Source organism: Bidens hawaiensis, unplaced genomic scaffold (genome assembly GCF_021521415.1).
Source record: "Bidens hawaiensis isolate Kalapana, Puna unplaced genomic scaffold, B.hawaiensis_p1.1 tig00035945_1, whole genome shotgun sequence".
NCBI classification, from domain to species: domain Eukaryota; kingdom Viridiplantae; phylum Streptophyta; class Magnoliopsida; order Asterales; family Asteraceae; genus Bidens; species Bidens hawaiensis.
The window spans coordinates 38,013-57,696 of NW_027505390.1; the positions used below are offsets into that span (position 1 = coordinate 38,013).

General features: G+C 37.0%; 1 protein-coding gene and 1 non-coding gene across 2 annotated transcripts; one reads left to right on the forward strand and one right to left on the reverse strand.

Moving 5' to 3' along the window:
- Window positions 1–7,494: 7,494 nt before the first annotated feature.
- Window positions 7,495–7,568, forward strand: TRNAV-CAC (transfer RNA valine (anticodon CAC)). The gene has a single exon. It is a non-coding gene; the product is annotated as a tRNA-Val (tRNA).
- Window positions 7,569–8,083: 515 nt separating this feature from the next.
- On the reverse strand, window positions 8,084–10,266 carry LOC143612889 (uncharacterized). The gene is made up of 5 exons (XM_077086755.1): window positions 10,081–10,266; window positions 8,900–9,014; window positions 8,659–8,748; window positions 8,471–8,569; window positions 8,084–8,303 (listed from the first exon to the last, which is right to left on the reverse strand). The coding sequence occupies exons 1-5, from the start codon at window positions 10,146–10,148 to the stop codon at window positions 8,205–8,207; spliced, it is 471 nt and encodes a 156-aa protein (XP_076942870.1). The 5' UTR covers window positions 10,149–10,266; the 3' UTR covers window positions 8,084–8,204.
- Window positions 10,267–19,684: the final 9,418 nt, after the last annotated feature.

Consider the following 19,684-nt stretch of genomic DNA (forward strand, 5'->3'; position numbering starts at 1 on the left):
AGTATGAAATCCACAACAAGTATATGAAAACAATAAATAATAGCAACAATTTAGATAATAAAACCGTCAATAAGAATACATTGACGACAATAATGAAATCGTCAATAAGAATACATTGACGACACCTTTCTATATGGGGATACCATATATACTCGGAATTAACGTATGATCATACTTTGATGAGGCTACCCGCCTTACCATTCTAGAATTTGCACATAATCATGTAAAGCATATAACACCAAATCGGGCATTTATTTAAGTAAACATATACAATACGTGTTGTGGTTTAAGACTCAAGTATAAATCATTTAAATTTGAATAAGTATGCAATGCCACCCCCAAAATGAAAGATGGAAAACGGGGGATGAAAAAGTACTCACATTAACAAGTAACTTGAAAGATAGTGTCGTGAATAATCGAAGAGATCGGTTTAACGAGCAAGACCTATATTAAACGGGTCTTGTGTTAGTAGGTAGTAGAAGGGATTAAAATAAAATACATGACAAATAAAGTAAATAAATAAAGTTTAGGATTTAAAATGTAAATATTTGAGAAATTAAAGAAACGAGTTTTGTAAAATAAGTTTACTCGAAACCGGGTCTCGGTATTCTATTCATTAGTTTTTTTTCTTTTTTTTACTCAACCTATGTTAAGTAATAATGTGGGTTAAAATGCGATATCGCAAAACCCTTGGTTATAAGAATACCCAAAACGAGGTTTAAACGAGTGTTCGGGTTTGTCGGTTCGAGACTTGATAATTGACCAAGCTCACAGTTAACTTCCCAAAATAATAAATGTTATGAGATAACTCAATAAAATCAAAATAGAATTAACCAAGTATGTAGTTCTATTGTGAAGAACCTTAACGTTCGTTAAGCGAGTATACGACCTTATCGGTTCGAACTTGTTATAAGATCAAGTTGGTTACCGACATGCCAAGTATGTTTAGAAACTAACTAAAATTGATTTAAAAATATAATCTTGAAGAAAAATATGAGTTTTGGTGGCTAAAAACACACTTGTGTGTCTTAAGCGAGTGAACTCGGTTTAGTTCGGTTTTTGGTTCGGTCCTTGACTCGGAATAAGACCGAGGATGGTTACCACATACCCAATTACCATGGAACTTGTAAAATAACTTATAAATAATAATACTCAAGTTTTACATTCAAAAAGTTAACAATAAAGCTTTTAAACAAAAGTTCGGTTTTTGGTTCGGTCCTTGACTCGGAATAAGACCGAGGATGGTTACCACATACCCAATTACCATGGAACTTGTAAAATAACTTATAAATAATAATACTCAAGTTTTACATTCAAAAAGTTAACAATAATGCTTTTAAACAAAAGTTCGGTTTTTGGTTCGGTTCTCAACTCGGGATGAAACCGAGGCTAGTCACCACATACCCAATACCATGGAACTTGAAAAATATGAACAATAAACTAAAATATGTAGAAGTTAAGCAAGTATAACAAGTTATATGGTTAGATTTGTTAAATATATAAACAAGGACTACAAAGTCCTCCATGTAACCTTGCCTTACTAGCCCGACATTTCAACCGGCCGAGACCGGAGAAATGAAAGACCGAAGGTAAACAAGGAGTGTATATTATATATATGTTGTAACATCAAGCTTTAAGTGTTGAGAAGTTAGTTAAAATGAAAGATTAGCTTATGAAGAACAACCTTAGAATTCAAGAATTTGAGAGAGAAATGAAGAAATGAGCAAGCACAAATGAAGAAGATGGGTGTGTATATATAGAGTAAGTTGAATGGGTCTTTCATAAAGGATGTTTCATGAAAATGGGTTGGTTATAGACCCAAGAAGCACAAACTACAAATGGGTCCTTCAAGTCTCTATTTTGGTAGTTTTAGTTCCTGGAGTTCGTTTTGAGCGTTTTCAGGGAATTTTAAGAACCGAGAAGGGTGTTTTTTTTATCCAACAACTATAAAACAAATATTTAACATACAATTCATCATTTTGATAATATCGAAAGGTTCGGGATACAAAACGGGTCGGGTTTACATTAAGAATACAAGTATAAAATAACCCGAAATTGACAAATGTCACAGAAGTTGAAACGATCACCAGCCATCAAGAAACCGAAAACCCGATAGTAGATTTTGTCCAATCAACAACTTTCAATGATCAAAAGCAGGACTTTTCCATGCCCACATTTTCAGAAACCGAAACCAAAAACAAAAATTCTTACAAGTTTCCTGCTGGATGTGAGTTATATGAAGCATTGAGACCCGGATTTTATAAGCAAAATCATAGTTTTGATTGGGAAACAACCTAGCCCAGGATCCGGAGACCGTCCACACAAGTTGTATGGATTCATTCGAGTCGTGTGACTTTTTCTTACCTGACATCGTATGGACTTGTTAGAATTGTAGTTAACCAAACTTTCATACGAGTCATGTGACCCTATACGAGTAGTATGGAATGAATATAGCCCAAATATGTTTAATACCAAATCTCGTATAATCAACAACAAAGAAAGCGACATGATGATTGACAACCACTCAAACACAATTTGGTTGTCACGAAAAACGTAATGGAGTATCAACGTCGATTAACATCTAAATAAAGTTTCACTAACACTAGTATCTATGAGTGTAACATAAAAAAATAAAACAGATAATTGCAAAAAGATTTAAAAAAAGTTGTTCGTATACTCTCGACTCGATTGTCTCGTTTGCTTAAAAATAACTTTTCAAAAGTTATAGGCCCATACGAGTCGTAACTCGTATAGACATGGTCGAAGGCACTAGAGTGTGTGTATAGATGGAGCCAATTGGATACAACTATGTTGAAATTTTATTTGTTGGTTATTATCAACTGCGAACCATTGAAAAACTTGACGTTACTAGCGACGGCACCGGTGTTTGGCATCGGTCTCTGTCGTTGTTTTAAAACCCTACCAAAGCTTAACTACTGCCTCCTACTAGTTTATCATACTACTTAACTAGGATATTGGACTCCTGTTACATACGGGTGGAAAAATATACAAATGTCATATTTATTAATAATAAAAAAAGAGGATAATTTACTTGTGTTATCTTTAAATACATGTGTATGAAAGATGTGGAAAATATACATGTTTCATTCTGAAATTATATAACCCCACAAACATCAATTTCAGAAGGAAACACAAAAGTAAAGTATAAATCTAGAACTTCATTATAAAAAATAATTATTTACCTTGTATTATGTAGACACACAAAGGTTTAGAAAAGATAGGTATGAATGAGAAATTTTATATATACACAAACCATTGAAATTCAGACTTAATGGCATGAGAAAAAAAATTGCTACTATACTGTTCATCATATAAAAGGGAAAATAAAATAAGTTTGGAAAGATTTAATTGTGGGTTACATTCAGTTAGTAAACATATGAAATAAAAGTTTGTTATGGTCAAACATTGTGATAGTTGAAAACCTTACGAAATTCAAGGGCAAAATGTCCTTTTTAATATATTTGGAATATTAATAACATCAATGATGAAAAATTTCATAAGAACCTACAATAAATTGTAATGATAAATTTTAGAAACTATTAAAACCTACAATTCTTTGGTGGGATCACAGCTCATTAAAGAGAAATGGTAGCAAAAAAAAAAACACAAAGCGGTGAAGTATGATTCTGATACAAAGAGAAATTGTAGCAAAATATGCATAGTATTATTTATACTTCTCTAGTACTTGTAATAATTAAAAATTAAGTAAAGGACATTAAAATTGGACAAAACAAAATACATTAATTCCTAAATTTTATATTAATATAAATATTATAAAATTTAGATGATACAAAGTTACACATATGACAAATAATGTACAAGCTCTTGAAAGTCATCAGGCAAGAACCCAATCTCATCATACAATTCATGACCTTGCTAACCTGGAAACAGATTTAATATTCGGTTCTTTCATCTATACAAATTTACAATTTCCAATGATGTATATACAAGTGGATAAACATGATAAACATAAACATATACATGAAGAAATAGTCCTGTCTCCCATGAAGAAAAGAAATAGTCTTGTCGAGGAGACAATGATCTAATGGCATTGCTTCTTGAACTTAAATCAAGCAAATCCTTAAGGCTTGATGGTCTTAAATTTCTCTTGGCTTCTTCCACCTTAAAAGATCAATGTTGTGATAATAATTGTTTCAATCGGTATAAATGATATTATTCAAATCTTTTCAAGCATATATGAATTGTAATACTATGAAACGTAAGCACTCCAGTCATTTAAAAAACTTGACATAGTCTTCATTTTTGTGATCATATTCAAGGCAATTAAATATTATTATCTTTTAACTAACACAAACATGAGATTCTTAATCAAGTGTAACATTGTTACCCTAGATCTCTCGCCATTTTCCAAAAATAATAAGTCTGTAACTAACAGAGTTGACTTTATAAAAGTCAAATGTAAACTACTTTTGAAACACTTAAAAAAGAATGGAGATGCATTTGTCGTTTCGTGCAAAAGGAACTACCCATCACCTATTTATAAATGTCTAGGTGAGTTTTTCCTTCCAATGATCAATTTTGTATAAATATATGTCCATAATGAGCTAAAAAGCTAGTGGTATAAAAATTATGACAATTTAGTATTTACATAGAGGCATGTTAGTTACTGACATGTGAAATAAAATACAGTACAAGTTTAGATAAAGACAGCATAAAAATTATTAAGGTAAAAGTCAAAATATATTGAAATTTAACACATTATCTTTATGTTAACTGGTGCAGGGATAGATTGTAAATATTTATTAATTATCCAAATGTTTTCATATGGTAACAACAACTTTAGGGGTTGCAAACTACCTCTTCTAACATTCAAAATACACCAATTAAAGAAAATATAACAACAGCTAGATCTAAAGAAGAACCCTAAATAATTTGTAAAAAACTAAGCATATATGAATCATTTTGATTCTAAGAGAAAATTACCAGTTACCTCTTAAAATTTTCAATTCACAATAGAGATCCATTTCCATCAAGATGAATATTATAATAAAACTTCATCATAAAGCATATATGAATCATTTTGATTCTAAGAGAAAATTTACCTGTTACCTCTTAAAATTTTCAATGCACAATAGAGATCCATTTCCATCAAGATGAATATTGTAATAAAACTTCATCATATGTAGTAGGAGGAGGCTACATTACAAGAAGTGTAAGTTCCATTAGTAATTACAATTTAAATCAAGTTGGATGAAACTTCATAATTAAAAAAATCTCAATGATGTAGACCAGTATTATAGAATCACCCTGGCAATTATTAATCTATGCACAATAGTTAGAATCTTAAATCACTATTTTGTTACCGGATGGAGAAGTTTTAAGAACATCAATTTCATTAAGCATTGTAAAACTCTGAACCTTCATTAAAGCTGTAAATAATAAAATAATAACAACCATCAGATTTATAACTTCATTTGAATGTGAAATTTATAAATACTGGATAAAGAAGTTACATTGATTGTAGACAGAAGCTTCAAAGGCAAACAGCGGATAGAATGTGGAGAATACATCTTGGAATGTATGTTATATATTAAACCTGTAGGCGTTTATTTTTGTAAAAACTATTAAGTTTAGAAACAGTTTTAATTTGATATTAATTAGAATAATCAATCAAATTAATGGTATGAGAAATGGAATGGATTTTATAAAATAAACGGATGCTTGATTTTGGCACTATCAAATATAGTCTAAATATGTTAAACAGTCAACATAATTATCGAAAATTCCAAAAATACTGTAATTATAGTCAAAACTAAAAGATTTCAAAATTTAAAAAATTATAGTCAAACTACTTATAGCCAATTCCAAATGTTGTTTAATTATAGTCAACACATATGTTTGAAAATTTAAAAATCTCATAACAAAATGATGTATCGTTTTATGAATCAAGCTTCTGTTTATTAAGAAAACCTCAATTAATAGACTAATAAAATTAAGAGATCGAAAAATTGAAACATGGCTTATAGCGTTGATGAAGAAGACAGAACGCGTTGGCCTCTGTCCTCAATTGATTATTGAAGATCGATTTCTCAAATTTTAAACAAATCAATCCTTAATTGTTCATCATTTAACATGTCTTTCCAGATATGGTTCCAATCAAATAAAAAAAATACAAAGTAGTAGACTAATAACATTAAAATAGGGAGAAATTGGAAGTTGGCTTACAGATTTGATGAATACGGAACGCATGGATATGTGAATCAATTGATTGTTGTTGTTCGATTTCTTAACACATAATACAAACCAATCCTTTAGAGTTCCAATTGGCTGAGGGAACGCACAAACCTTCTTCATCAGAGGGTGTTTGGGATGCCTGAAATAATGATTGAAGGGAGACATCAAATATAACGATGACTAATTCAGATATTAGGATTTAGAATTGATTTTAACAAACCTAATGAATGGGTTACTAAATTAAATGGATCATAATCGGGTTAAAAAATGGGCATGTGTATTCGTTTAGAAGTTATGGATTAAGAATTGATTTTTGATTTAAATTAATTAGTGATTGATGTGGCAATTATATATATGGAAATTGTATTATATGGAAGCTTAGATGGATAAGTGATATGTGAACAAAATGGTTTTGCTTTAATATATTAATTAGATTTCCATAAAGTCCAAAACTGTTAAAACATTTACACTCTTGCTCCTGTTTAAACATATATCAATTTTCACACTCTTTGTATTCGGGTTATCAAAAATTATGATGTATTTGTTACCCAAGTATTCATGGTCTCATGGAATATTTTCTTCGGTTACCCTTGTAGTAGATGCATTTTTATAGAATTACAGTTGTATTGGTCCGAGAGATTATATGTATTAATTTAATTGAAAAGTGAAAAACATCATGTCACGTCACTACCATGTAGGCATTGGGGCTCCCATTAACTTTTTCATAAAAGATGCGTAATGTGAAAAATGATTCAATTGGCCAAGAAAAGAACTAGCCCAACACCACTCCCTCACACCCACCAATAGATTGGCGCTCTTGCCCCTTTGCCGCCCGTACATGTTGTGTAATGGTGCTCATGAGCCCACTACACTCTATCTGTCTGACTGGTAGTAAAGTCACCAATTTGTGTTGTCATTTACTCCCATCGTCTCTAGTAAGTCATAACCCATTTCATCATCAAAATGAATCTTTTATATTTCAGAAACTATAATCAAGGACTCAAGGTGAATAAGGGCTTAAAAGTAAAGCTTAGGGCAAAACCTTTTAGAAACATGATTTATATTTTCTATAAAGAACTTACTAGATGCTGAGATGTTAGGTGGCAGTTGGCACTTTATTTGCAAGCATTTTAAAGGCTTTATCCTGTTAAAAATGAATTTTATTTGTAGGCAGATTAAGAAAAAAGAAGCAAATCAAAAGTGTATTTTAGCATTAAGTCAAGTAGGCATGCTTTGTCATGCTTTCTAATTAATTTTGTCATGCTCTCAAACAAGTAAGTCTGGGTGGTGTAGTCGGTTATCACGCTAGTCTCACACACTAGAGGTCCCCGGTTCGAACCCGGGCTCAGACATACAAGCTTTTTTGGTATATCATACTTTTTGTCATAGTCCATACTACAAAAGTTGTTGGCATCCTTAGGGAATTTAATAATCAAACCCAATATTATATAGCATTAAAAATATTTTTACATGGTACTTTAAATTTGTTATAAACTTAAACTTATTAAAATTTGGAATTGTTAGAATTTGATATTTTAAAGTGAATTTGACAAGTTTGAGAGCAGGTTTCGATGATCGAAGTCCCAACAATAAGTTTAGCCACCAAGACATAAACGAGGATATCTTACGCTTTTATAATGGTGTATGGGGCTGCATATATCAAAGCCAATCCCAAACCCGACAAATTACCATCTTTGTTGTTGATGATATCTAGGACGCCAAAATAGATAGTAGTACTAGTAGCTTTACAACTTTGTGCATGCCATCGTAGCAACATTTGGTTTTTGACAATTGCGGCTATGATTACCAAATACGGAAATAGTACAACACTAACGATAACATCAAACATTCCATTTTGTTACAACTATGAATCACCCCTACTAGTCCTCTAATGTTGTACAGGGTAATTAATTAATACAAATCACTTTTTGGATAGTCAAATATAAACCACAGTTTAAGTACAATGTCTGAGCTAAACACTTGACAGACTAGCTTGTTTTGGCCTTGGGAATCTTCCTTGATTTCCGAAGTGATATCGAGTGTTTCATCCCTATGAAAAATAACGCTGCTCCCAGCAAAGCCATATTCTGAATTCAAAAGGTAAAAACCATTCCAAAATATATTAAAAAACAATACATGAATTGCTGTAAAATAGGCCACTTATATCTTTGTTGTTTGGTTTAAAATGGAACTACAATGACAATAATTAAAGAAAAACATTTTACTAAAAGTAATGAGGCAAAAAGAAGTTAACCTGGGTGAACTTTGAAAAAAGTAGACCGAATTCTGTGTCTTCAGCATCATAGTTATAGAAATCATACAATACAGGTGTAAACATAAGCTGATGCAGAACCTGTAGGCGAATCAAAGAATTAACGAGACTGAAAAAGTATATTAACTATCAAGAAGAGCTTCAAGTGACACAATAATATGGGTATTTACCAGCAAAATGGCACCGAGGTAGCTACCAAATATGAAACCAACACCACCTAAGCCTTGAAGAACAATCATTGTCGCTACAACATGTTTGGTCTGTTTAAAACAAGGCTTGATTTTACTTGCATAAATTAAATACATATTATACTATAATGTGAAAGTAAATGAAGATGGACCGAGAAAAAGTTGAAATAATAAATTAAAAACTTAAAACTGTATATACATAAATGCATGGAGAGATCCTTACATCGACTCCAGGAACTTTTATGCCAACTTTGGAGGTAATCAGTTTAGTGAACACGTTAAGCTTTTGTTCAATAACCTTTACAGCTGGTCCTCCATCAGTTCCAAATTCCTGATACCTAAAAAAGATGAAATCATACCAATAAGTATAATACGCAATTAGAAGTTTTTTTTATTTACTCCTCTTTCTGTCAACTGATATTTGCAGAAGTTAACATAAACCAACTCAAGTATGGCTAATTGTACAGTCTTATCAGTAACTAATGTCCTGATTTAGTTGATAATATAACAGGAACTCGTACTGTTACAAACACGTCATAGTTCCTCATAAACAAGCAAAAAGTACTGCCCGCACAAGAACAAGCAATTTGCATTTTCTTCTGGCAGTCACATACTCACATATTAACAACTTTTCTAGAACTAAAACTTCTCAGCAAAGCAAAGTTTTTAGGTTTTTTTGGTTAATATACAATACAACTCCAATTGATGTCCAAAAATTGAAGAATAAAGGCAACATAACAGTAAAGCTGGCAATTTCTAACATGGACCTGTAACACGACACAAAATGACAGAGTTAAAACAAGTTTGGGTTTGAGCTATCACGTTCCGTGTCTTAAACAAGTCGGCACGATTAACTTCGTGTCCGAACAGGTTGGTCAATGGCCTGTTTAAACCTATTTACATTTTAACTTTAAAATAAAAAATACAATATATGGCTTATGGCTTAGTTACCTTACGCCCCGGCCTGGCCCCTTACATCCTAAACCAAACCATAAATTTACTGTTGAATACAGTTCTCGTGCTCCAATTCTACACATGTGATATTTATCGTGTTCCTAAACAGGTCACGTCAAGTAGCCTGTTTCTAAACAGGTTCGTGTTCGTGTTTATTAAAAATGACACGATTAATTATCATGTCGTGTTCGTGTCTAGCATTACAGATAATCATGTCTTAACGCCCAAACAGTAGCAACAATAACAAGTGGATCAAGCTAATTAAGACATGAGCAACCTATAAATCAATTACTTTCGCATATTCGCAACATCGAGAAGCAGCTCAGCATAACTAACGGCAAAATCTATGATATCAATTGATATGCAATAATTACAAACCAAAACAGGATAACGGAGGCAGATCTGTGAAGATAAAAGGAGTAATCGGAGAGTAAGAAGATGAGTAGTTACAATTGATAAGCAGATAATATGAAGAAGGAAGCAAAGAGAAGCCTTCCGATGAACAAAGTGAACGCCATTGAACCAACCCTACGTCAAGCTGAAGCTGAGAGGAAGAGACTATTATTATTATTAGTGCTATCTAACAAACTTCTATTAATATCTTTGCCGTCATCGTCGTGGTCATCGACGTCAATCAGCAGTAAGAGAAAGAGACGGGGAATGTATCTAATACTAAAACTAGGGGGTGTAATGATTCGGATGACGATTTATTTGATTTGTCCGGTAATGAGATTTTGTACCTCAAATCGAAAATCAAACCTAACCAAATTCGAAAAGGGGAAAATCGAAACGTAATCGAACCGAATTGTTTCGGTTAAAACGAACAAATTGATTCAAACGTATTAATTGAATTCATCCAAAGCAGCAATTTAGCTTGAATTTAAGTTTTGCTTTTGTTTCGGATCCGAACAAACGTTAATGGCCAAAATAAACAAGCACAACATATACATTCTAAAACCACAAGGCCACAATAAAATATGGAACTGTCGTTGAGTCGACGAATAATTAGTGATTATGAGTACATAAAAGATTTAGAATTGTGGACATGGACGTTGGGCTAATATTGTAAATGGGCTTTAAATTATTTTTTTAGATTACACACACGACTTTTATTACACGGATCCGACGCTATTTTGGATTTGGATTCAGAAGACGAAGTGATTTTTCAACGGTTCGAGAGGCTGCTAAGCTCTTAGTCGAACACACAAAAGGTCACAACCGCAAGGACAACGACCATCACTTGAACGAGATCGTAAAGGTGCTCATGGCTAGAGGTGTACAAAACCGGTTTTAAACTCAAACCGAACCGGGTTGGTCAACGGATGGTCAAAATGTAAGGCCCCGTTTCCGGTAACCCTACTTTGGTGTTGGATTTACTCATAAACACAGTTCTAAAATCAGAGTTAATTAAAACTTTCGCGGAATAATTAAAACTTCGTGCATTACATTACAAAATATCGAATCTTGTCTTAACAAAAGTTAACTTGTCTTAAAACATAACATAATAATTCAAAACATTTCTTCCCAAGATGCCACTCTTCCAGTCCTTGCCACGTGCCATCCTCAAGCCAGCTCCATCAATCTATTTATCTGCGTGCATACTAAAAGTCAGCTACACTGAGTGAGTTCTAGTATATCAAGTTATAGGATTATTCTTACACGTCCTCTATTTATGTACAAATGTTATTTAGTACTATTCTTACATTATTCTTACATAGCATACAACTATTCTTACATTCTTGCACAGGTATTGTAAGGGTCTGCCACTCAACCTCTTACACAGATATTATAAGGGTCTGCCACCCAAACCTCTTGCACATATATTATAAGGGTCTGCCACCCAACCTCTTGCATCGATATCATAGAGTCGGCCACTCTATTCTTGCCCAGGTATTAGAAGGGTCTGCCACCCTGACTTTTGCATTATATTCTATTTGACTCTTACAATCACATTTAGTTATCAAACTAAGCACATACACATTCTTACAACATTCTTTCGTTCTTGCATTAGTTATTCTCCCTCAACATTTATGTATATAAATGTATACTTCTAGTCTTACAAGTATGCACACAGCCCCAAAACATTTCAAAGAGAAATAGGGCTAGAACTCACCTGGAGTCGGTTTCTTTCGGAGTTTATGGTTACACCTCTTCTCAGCTAGGCATGGCTAACTGTTTAACAAGTTACGAGCGTCAGTTATATGTTTCTACTACTTCTTTACGTCTATGCTAATGAAACCCTCAACTAACGGGGGTCCGGGGGCAGCGCCCCTGGTAGCGGGGTCTAGGGCGGCAGCCCCTAGCAGGGTCCAAGGGACAGAGCCCCTAGCTGGGGTCGAGCTACCAGGTCAGCTTGGAAAAATTTTATTTTCATTAATAGTCATTTAATAAAAATGCATCAGAAAAATGAATCGGGTCACGTTTTACAACAATTCTGAAATGATTCGCATGAGAATTCGCTTCGCAGGGCTGTGCGATGTGAATTCTTTTCTTTTCTTCGTTTTTACCATTTTAAAACCATTTTCCTTCGTGACTCTTCCTTAGGACTCGATTTTACCCATTTTATGGGTTTTGGGTCGCACCAACTTCGTGTACCCATGTTTTATGAGGTTCGGATATCACCTTTTTGTCCTATAACAAAGCCATTAACGCTCGGCCCATCAAGTTTGCATTTTTCTAACTTCTTACAACCCGATCTACTAATATATCAGGTTGCATGTCGAATCCAACCATAAAACTTAACCTTTTTGTCGAAAATCACCTTTTTGGTCTCGGGTTCGTATTCTGGACAACCCGAGGATCTAATGGTGTTTATTGTTGTTTGATGGTGTTTACACACGAGGTTATTCCTTCTTCTGGTTCAGATTTGGATCCGGGTGCTTGAGAGAGAAAGTATGTGTTCTTGAGTGTGTGTTATGAAAGAAATGAGAATGGAGAAAAGAGAGGAGTGTTTGGGGTTTATATATGGGGTCCTGGGCCATAGCCCAATCTTAATCATAATCCACATACCAACACATAGGCATGTTCAAAACGGTTTGGGACTAGGAACCGGAACCGGTTCCTAACCGGTTCCTATATTCAAAACCCTCTTTTAAACCGGTTCCAGGCTCGAACCGGTTAGGGAACCGAACCGGTTCTCTCACCCTCGGACCCCTAACCTATTTAACCGGTTCTTACCGGTTCCTGTACCGTAACCGGTCAAAAAACGGCTATTTTTGACCCCAACGGTCAAAAAACGGCCAAAAAAACGGTTAAGAACCGGTTCCGGTTCGGTTCCGGTTCCAGAACCGGTTCCGGTTCGGTTCCGGTTCCTACCCGCCCCCACTCAGAAATGCAAGAACCGGTCACGGATCATCGGGTTGAATCAGATAGGGTCCGGTTCCTACAAAAAAAGGGTAGGAACCGGTTCGGGTCCGGTTCGGGTCCACCGGTTCGGTTCCAGGAACCGGTTTCGTTGAACATCTCTACCAACACACAATTGAATTAACAACACACAGTTAATAATAAAACTTTCTATTATTTACTATTCTCGAAATACGGATGTTACACAAAACTGGTTTGTCTCAAACCAGTTCGGTTTATAAACCGATTTAGAAGTAAGATAGGCCGGCCTGGTCACGTCGGTTCGGTAAAGTTTATAAACCGGTTAAACCAGTTTTAAACTGATTTAACCAGTTTCCTCAAATACGTTCGGTTTTAAAACCGGTTTGGTAGATCTTAAGGGGAACCGGTCCAGAAACTGGCGATTTGGGTCGGTTTGGGAACCGGTTTGGGTGCAACCGGTTTTAAACCCAAACCGGTATTTTTGTACACCTCTACTCATGACTATTTTTCTACATACTCGTTTTTTATTTCGAAAGATTCCAGCCCCGTTTTCGGATAAGTCGCAAACTATTTTTACGAATTGTTGGTGATTTAGAACGCGAGTATGAATATTTCCAATAAAAAGAGGACGCGAGATGTAAGCTAGGATTTTCTCATGTACAAAAATGCATGGCAGCTATTCGTCAGCTGGTATATGGGATTGGGAGCGACGTCATGGAAGAGTATTTACAGATGTCGGAAACAGTGGCTCGTAAGGCCCTTCACATGTTCTGCAAATGTGAGTGTTATTATCAATGAATGTTAAATTTATTATTGTTTTTGTTAAATTTATTAATTTTTTTATTGGTAAAGTTTTTAATATTGTTATTATTATTATTATTATTGAACTTTATGGGCGAAAATATTTGAGGAGTCCGACTCAAGGTGACATACAAAAAATATACGAGGTTCATCAATAACGACACTGTTTTCCAGGGATGCTTGGTAGCCTCGATTGTACACATGGGATTGGGAAGCCTGCCCAGTTGCTTGGCAAGGTCAGCATCATCGGGGTGATCATGATGGTCCAACAATTATACTTGAGGCGGCCGCATCATTTGATCTCTGGATATGGCATGCGTTTTTTGGTATGCCCGGCGCAAACAATGACATAGCGGTCATACATTCGTCTCCTATTTTTAGCGACATCATAGACGGGGTTGCACACTGTGACATCTGCCCCGATCCGACCCGACCCAGGTACCCGTTTCTCTGACCCGATCTCTTTCTTTTATGATTTAATATTTATTAATACTTATATTTTACTTTTAATAATAATAATGTATTTTCCTTCCCGCCTCTTTCTCTCTCTTTCTTTCCGCCGTCCCGCCTTGTTTCCCTCTTTTTCTTCTAACTCTTTGCTTGTCCTTTGTTCCTTCCCGCCTAAGGTTGTCTGCGCAGCTCCACGCGCCAGACTCCCTTACAAGGAATCCTGCGTGAAGACCACCTGTACAGCGATTCGCGAGACGAACTCTTCTCGCAGCGCGCTAAGGATTTGTAATTCTTCTCGCAGCGCGCTAAGAATCGTAGTTCATCCCTCGACGCGCGAAGAATTATAGTTCTTCCCGCGGCGCGCTAGGAATTTTAGTTCCTCCCGCGGCGCGCTAAGAAATGTGATTCTTCCCGCGACGCGTTAGTTCTGTCTGCCTTCGCGCTCGCGCACTTTTGCCTTCGCGCTCCAGCCTTCTCGCGCTATGTCTTGAGTCTTTCCTTCTGTTTAATCTAGCCGTTGCTTTTGTGTTGTCTTATCTTTTGAGCTGTTGACCTAATCTGCTTTATGTCTGAAAAGCCACTTTTGGCGCAGCATGCGCACCAACCCCATTGGTTGACAGATAAAGTGACTGACATAATCTTTTGAGATCTGCTTTTGCCTTGCTTGACCAATACCTTTATCTGAACCGCCCATGCTTTTTTTTACTGTTCCCTGTCAGCTTTATCTTGCCCCCTGCAGCTGCCATATCTTTCCATATCTTTTACTTTTCTGAACTTGCTTTTGATATCTTTTGTTATCTTTTGTTTTGTCTTGTTCTGTTTGTCTTGAGATCTTTTCCCCTTTTCTAGGGATTGTGTCTCCTAGGGTTTCTCTATAAATAATAGTATTATTTTTCCTAACACTACACACACAAACACTTAATCTCTCCTGTTCTCCTTGCTCTCTCTGCCGCCTCCCTCTCTGCCTCCGTCTTCCTCCCTGTTCTGTCCTGCTTTTCCGGTAATATATATATATATATATAATAATTTACTTATGCTAACTTATAATCAAGACTTAAAACAAATCATTAAAACAATAATCTTATTTATAGGTTAACTTGTGCTTGTTTAAAGTTGGTTCTTGCTTTATCTTACACCGCATCGTTTATCAAGTGAGTAATCTCGTACCTAATCCCTTTTTATTTTTAAATGTTTTGGGATGTTCATGTGTTCATACAAACTTAGTCTTAAAACTTGTTTATGAACTTTAGTCGCGCAGTATCCCATGTGTTGAGGACGTTTACTTGGCTGTTTATTTGTATGTGTGTATCATTAACCGCTTTGTTCGGCCTATTCCGAAGTTTTCATGGATCCATTAGATGAACACGGGAGACCTATCGTTTACGGTTTTCTTTGTTTACACTTGCACAGATGTTTTCTCGTTTTTGTGCTCAATTGGGAGCACGGATTGAACTATGAACTATGAGCTATGATCTATCTAGGCTTGATCACAATCTGATTGCACCCTTGTTAAACACCAGACATACACGTGTTGGTCGCAGATTTATTGCTATCTATGTATTGTATTAAACTTGATTTCTCACCAACACGCAAGTGTTTGACGTTTATTTTAACACATGTTCAGGTTTGCAGTAGCTGTTTTGGAGCTTGTGGACACATAGGACGTTTTTACTTTTGGACCTAGATTAAAATGTATCAAGACAAGTTATTGCTGTTCAAATATTTTGATTTATAATATATTGATTTATGTTGGTTTATTTATATCTTATGTATACGTTGCGCATGCGTGAATGAATATATTTATTAAATATTGACACCCAATAGTGTCACGAGTAATGAAACAATATGTGGCGCCCCGATGTATAATCCGCCTTTGGTCGGGGTGTTACAGATTGGTATCAGAGCTCGTTGACTTTAGGATAGGTGGTTAGACGTAACGGCCTAGAATACCTAAGAGTCCCTTCTCGCGCATGAGAGAAATCTCATGTTTGCGCGCTTATTGTTAATTACTCGTTATTTATGAATATGCTCGCGCTTGCGCAGTATATGATTTTATTTCACGATATTTCGATTTTTGTTGAATTTCGATTGATTTTTCTTACATATTCGTTTGTTGGGTTTGAAAATCCGAAAAGTCATGGTGATACATGAATAGTTGATTTTCAATTTCCATTTATGATTATGTTCTGAGGTTGGAGACTTGAAAAGTCATGGTGATACATGAATTGTCAACCTCCAATACTCATTTTCTTGTATGTTTTATATTGAAGATTGAAAAGTCATGGTGATACATGAATCGTCAATCTCCAATACTCGTTTGCTCGTATATTTTAAATTGGGAATTCGGAAAGTCATGGTGATACATGAATTGTCGATTCTTGATTCGAGTTTGTTACCTTTATTAAGTCTGCATTTAGGGTCATTTATTTTACTTTAACTTTTAACAGTAACTGACTCCGTGAAACCAAGCTTTTCGAGGTTAAACTTTGTGCTAAAACCAAGATATTAACTAAAATTAAAACTTTTATAGAATGCCTCCGCTATCTCGCCGATTTCAGAGAAGAGAAGCCTCGCGCATGCGTAGACAGCAACGTTCCCAGGAAATGGCCGCCGCAATAGCCCAAGCTTTGAGCCAAAATAATACCTCCAGTTATAACATTAAGTCCTTTAACGCGGGTAACCCTCCAAAGTTCACAGGTCTTGAAGGAGCCACCGTGATGCTCCAGTGGCTTGAGAAGATAGAAAACACTTTCCTCCACACCCAATGCCCCTCAGACAGACGAACCCTGTATGCTTCCAGTGTCCTGGAATCCAGAGCGCTTACATGGTGGAATGGAGTAGCTCATGCGCGTGGCGCAGAGGCTGCTTCTAGCATGATATGGGAGGAATTCAAGGAAATTCTTACGCGTGAATTCTGCCCTCCCAACGAAGTTAAGCGCCTGGAGGAGGAATTTTGGAATCTTAAGCAGTACAGCGGTGAAGCGCGCGAGTACGCGACGCGCTTCCATGAACTAAGCCTGCTTGTCCCTCACCTTGTTACCCCTTCCCGCCGAGCCATAGAGAAATTCCTTGGGGGTCTCCCCATGGAAATTCAAGATTCTGTATGGGCTAGAAACCCAGTTACCCTCTCTGACGCCATCGAGTTGGCCGCTGTGCTCAGCGACAACCATGTCAGAGCAGGAACCCTGTTCCTGCGGGGATCTGAGAAGACCAAACCCACCAAGACTGTCCCTGAACCAACAGAAACCAAACCTGAACCCTCAAACCGTAACAACCTCAAGCGCAGGCGCAAGGCCTATGCGCTTACCAACCCGCCCATTGCCCAGCAACCCATTTATCAACCTCCAGTTTACGCGCCTAACCCTCTGTCAGCCTACCCAACACCTCCTGTAGTCCACAACTATGCCTTAACCAATCCCGCACTCCCTGCCCCGCCACCTAAGAAACCTTACACAGGAAATCAACCCTTTTGCCCAACCTGTAGACTTCACCACCCAACCCAAACCCCGTGTCGACAATGTAACCGATGTGGCCGCGTTGGTCACTCTGCCGAATACTGTAGAGTCCCTCTCGCCAACCCAATTGCGCCAACACCACCAGTCTACCCGCAGAACCCACAACCAACCTACCAAAACCCACGACCCAGGTCGTGCTATAACTGCGGTGATCCCAGTCATTTCCGGAACGCGTGCCCGAGACTACAAGTTCAGATTACGCAAGCGAATCCGGTGAACCAGATTTCGAACCAAGTGACACGCGGACGAGCTTTTAACATAACCGCGCACCAAGCGCAAGCGAATAATGACGTAGTTAATGGTACATTTTTACTTAACGGATTTTATGCTTCTGTACTTTTTGATACTGGCGCCGATCGAAGTTTTATCTCTCGCGCCTTTGAGCAGAAGCTTGCGCGACCGCGCGATAACTTAAAAGAAGATTTTTCAGTTGAATTGGCTAACGGTGAAACTGTTTTAATTAACTCGGTGATTAAGGATTGCACGCTTAACCTTAACGAAAACGATTTTCTGATCGACCTCATCCCCATGCCTCTTGGGAGCTTTGATGTTATTATTGGTATGGACTGGCTCTCGAATAATCGCGCCGAAGTTATTTGCGCCAAGAAGTTGATTCGCATTCCTCGAGAAAATGGTGATCTTCACATCTACGGCGAAAAACCCTCCAGTGGTCTTAAACTTATGTCTTGCGCCGAAGCCCAAAGACTCAAGCGGAAGAAGTGTATTGCATTCTTAGCCCATGTGGTCAAACCTGCTGAAGAAAAGAAGCTTCGCGATATCCCTGTTGTGCGTGATTTCCCTGAAGTTTTTCCTGATGATCTTCCTGGTATCCCTCCCGCTCGTGAAGTTGAGTTCCGTATTGATCTTGTCCCTGGTGCTTCCCCCGTAGCTAAATCTCCTTACCGTCTTGCACCCGCTGAGATGCAAGAATTGGCCAGCCAACTTCAAGAGTTGACTGCTAAAGGATTCATTCGCCCTAGCTCTTCGCCCTGGGGTGCTCCGGTGTTGTTCGTTAAAAAGAAAGATGGATCGTTTCGCATGTGTATTGATTACCGCGAGTTGAACAAACTCACAATTAAAAACCGGTATCCCTTACCACGTATTGACGACCTCTTTGATCAACTCCAAGGTGCCTCTTGTTTCTCGAAGATTGATCTCCGCTCTGGCTATCACCAGTTGCGCATCCGCGATGAAGATGTTCCGAAGACTGCTTTTCGAACTCGTTATGGCCATTTTGAATTCTTGGTCATGTCCTTCGGTTTAACCAACGCACCCGCCGTTTTCATGGATCTAATGAATCGGGTGTGTAGGCCTTTCTTGGATAAATTCGTGATTGTGTTTATCGATGATGTTCTGGTGTATTCTAAGACCAAGGCCGAGCACGAGCAACATCTCCGATTGGTATTGCAAAAGCTTAGAGCTGAGCAACTCTATGCTAAGCTTTCCAAGTGTGAATTCTGGTCGGATGAAGTACAGTTTCTTGGCCATGTTGTTAACAAGATGGGTATTCATGTCGACCCATCCAAAATTGAAGCAATCAAGAACTGGATTACGCCATCCTCTCCTTCCGAGATCCGTTCCTTTCTGGGCTTAGCTGGTTATTACCGGCGCTTCATTTCGAACTTCTCGAAGATCGCTTTGCCTTTAACAGCTCTAACGCACAAAGGTAAACCGTATATTTGGGGCTCGAAGCAAGAAGAAGCCTTTCTATCGCTCAAGCAATTGTTGTGTGAAGCTCCTGTTCTTGCGCTACCTGAGGGTAATGATGATTTTGTCGTGTATTGCGATGCATCCAACCAAGGTCTCGGTTGTGTTCTTATGCAACGAGGCAAGGTTATCGTTTACGCATCAAGGCAACTTAAGGTTCATGAAAAGAATTATACGACTCACGATCTCGAACTTGGTGCAGTTGTTTTTGCCTTAAAGATCTGGAGACACTACCTTTATGGCACTAAGTGTATCCT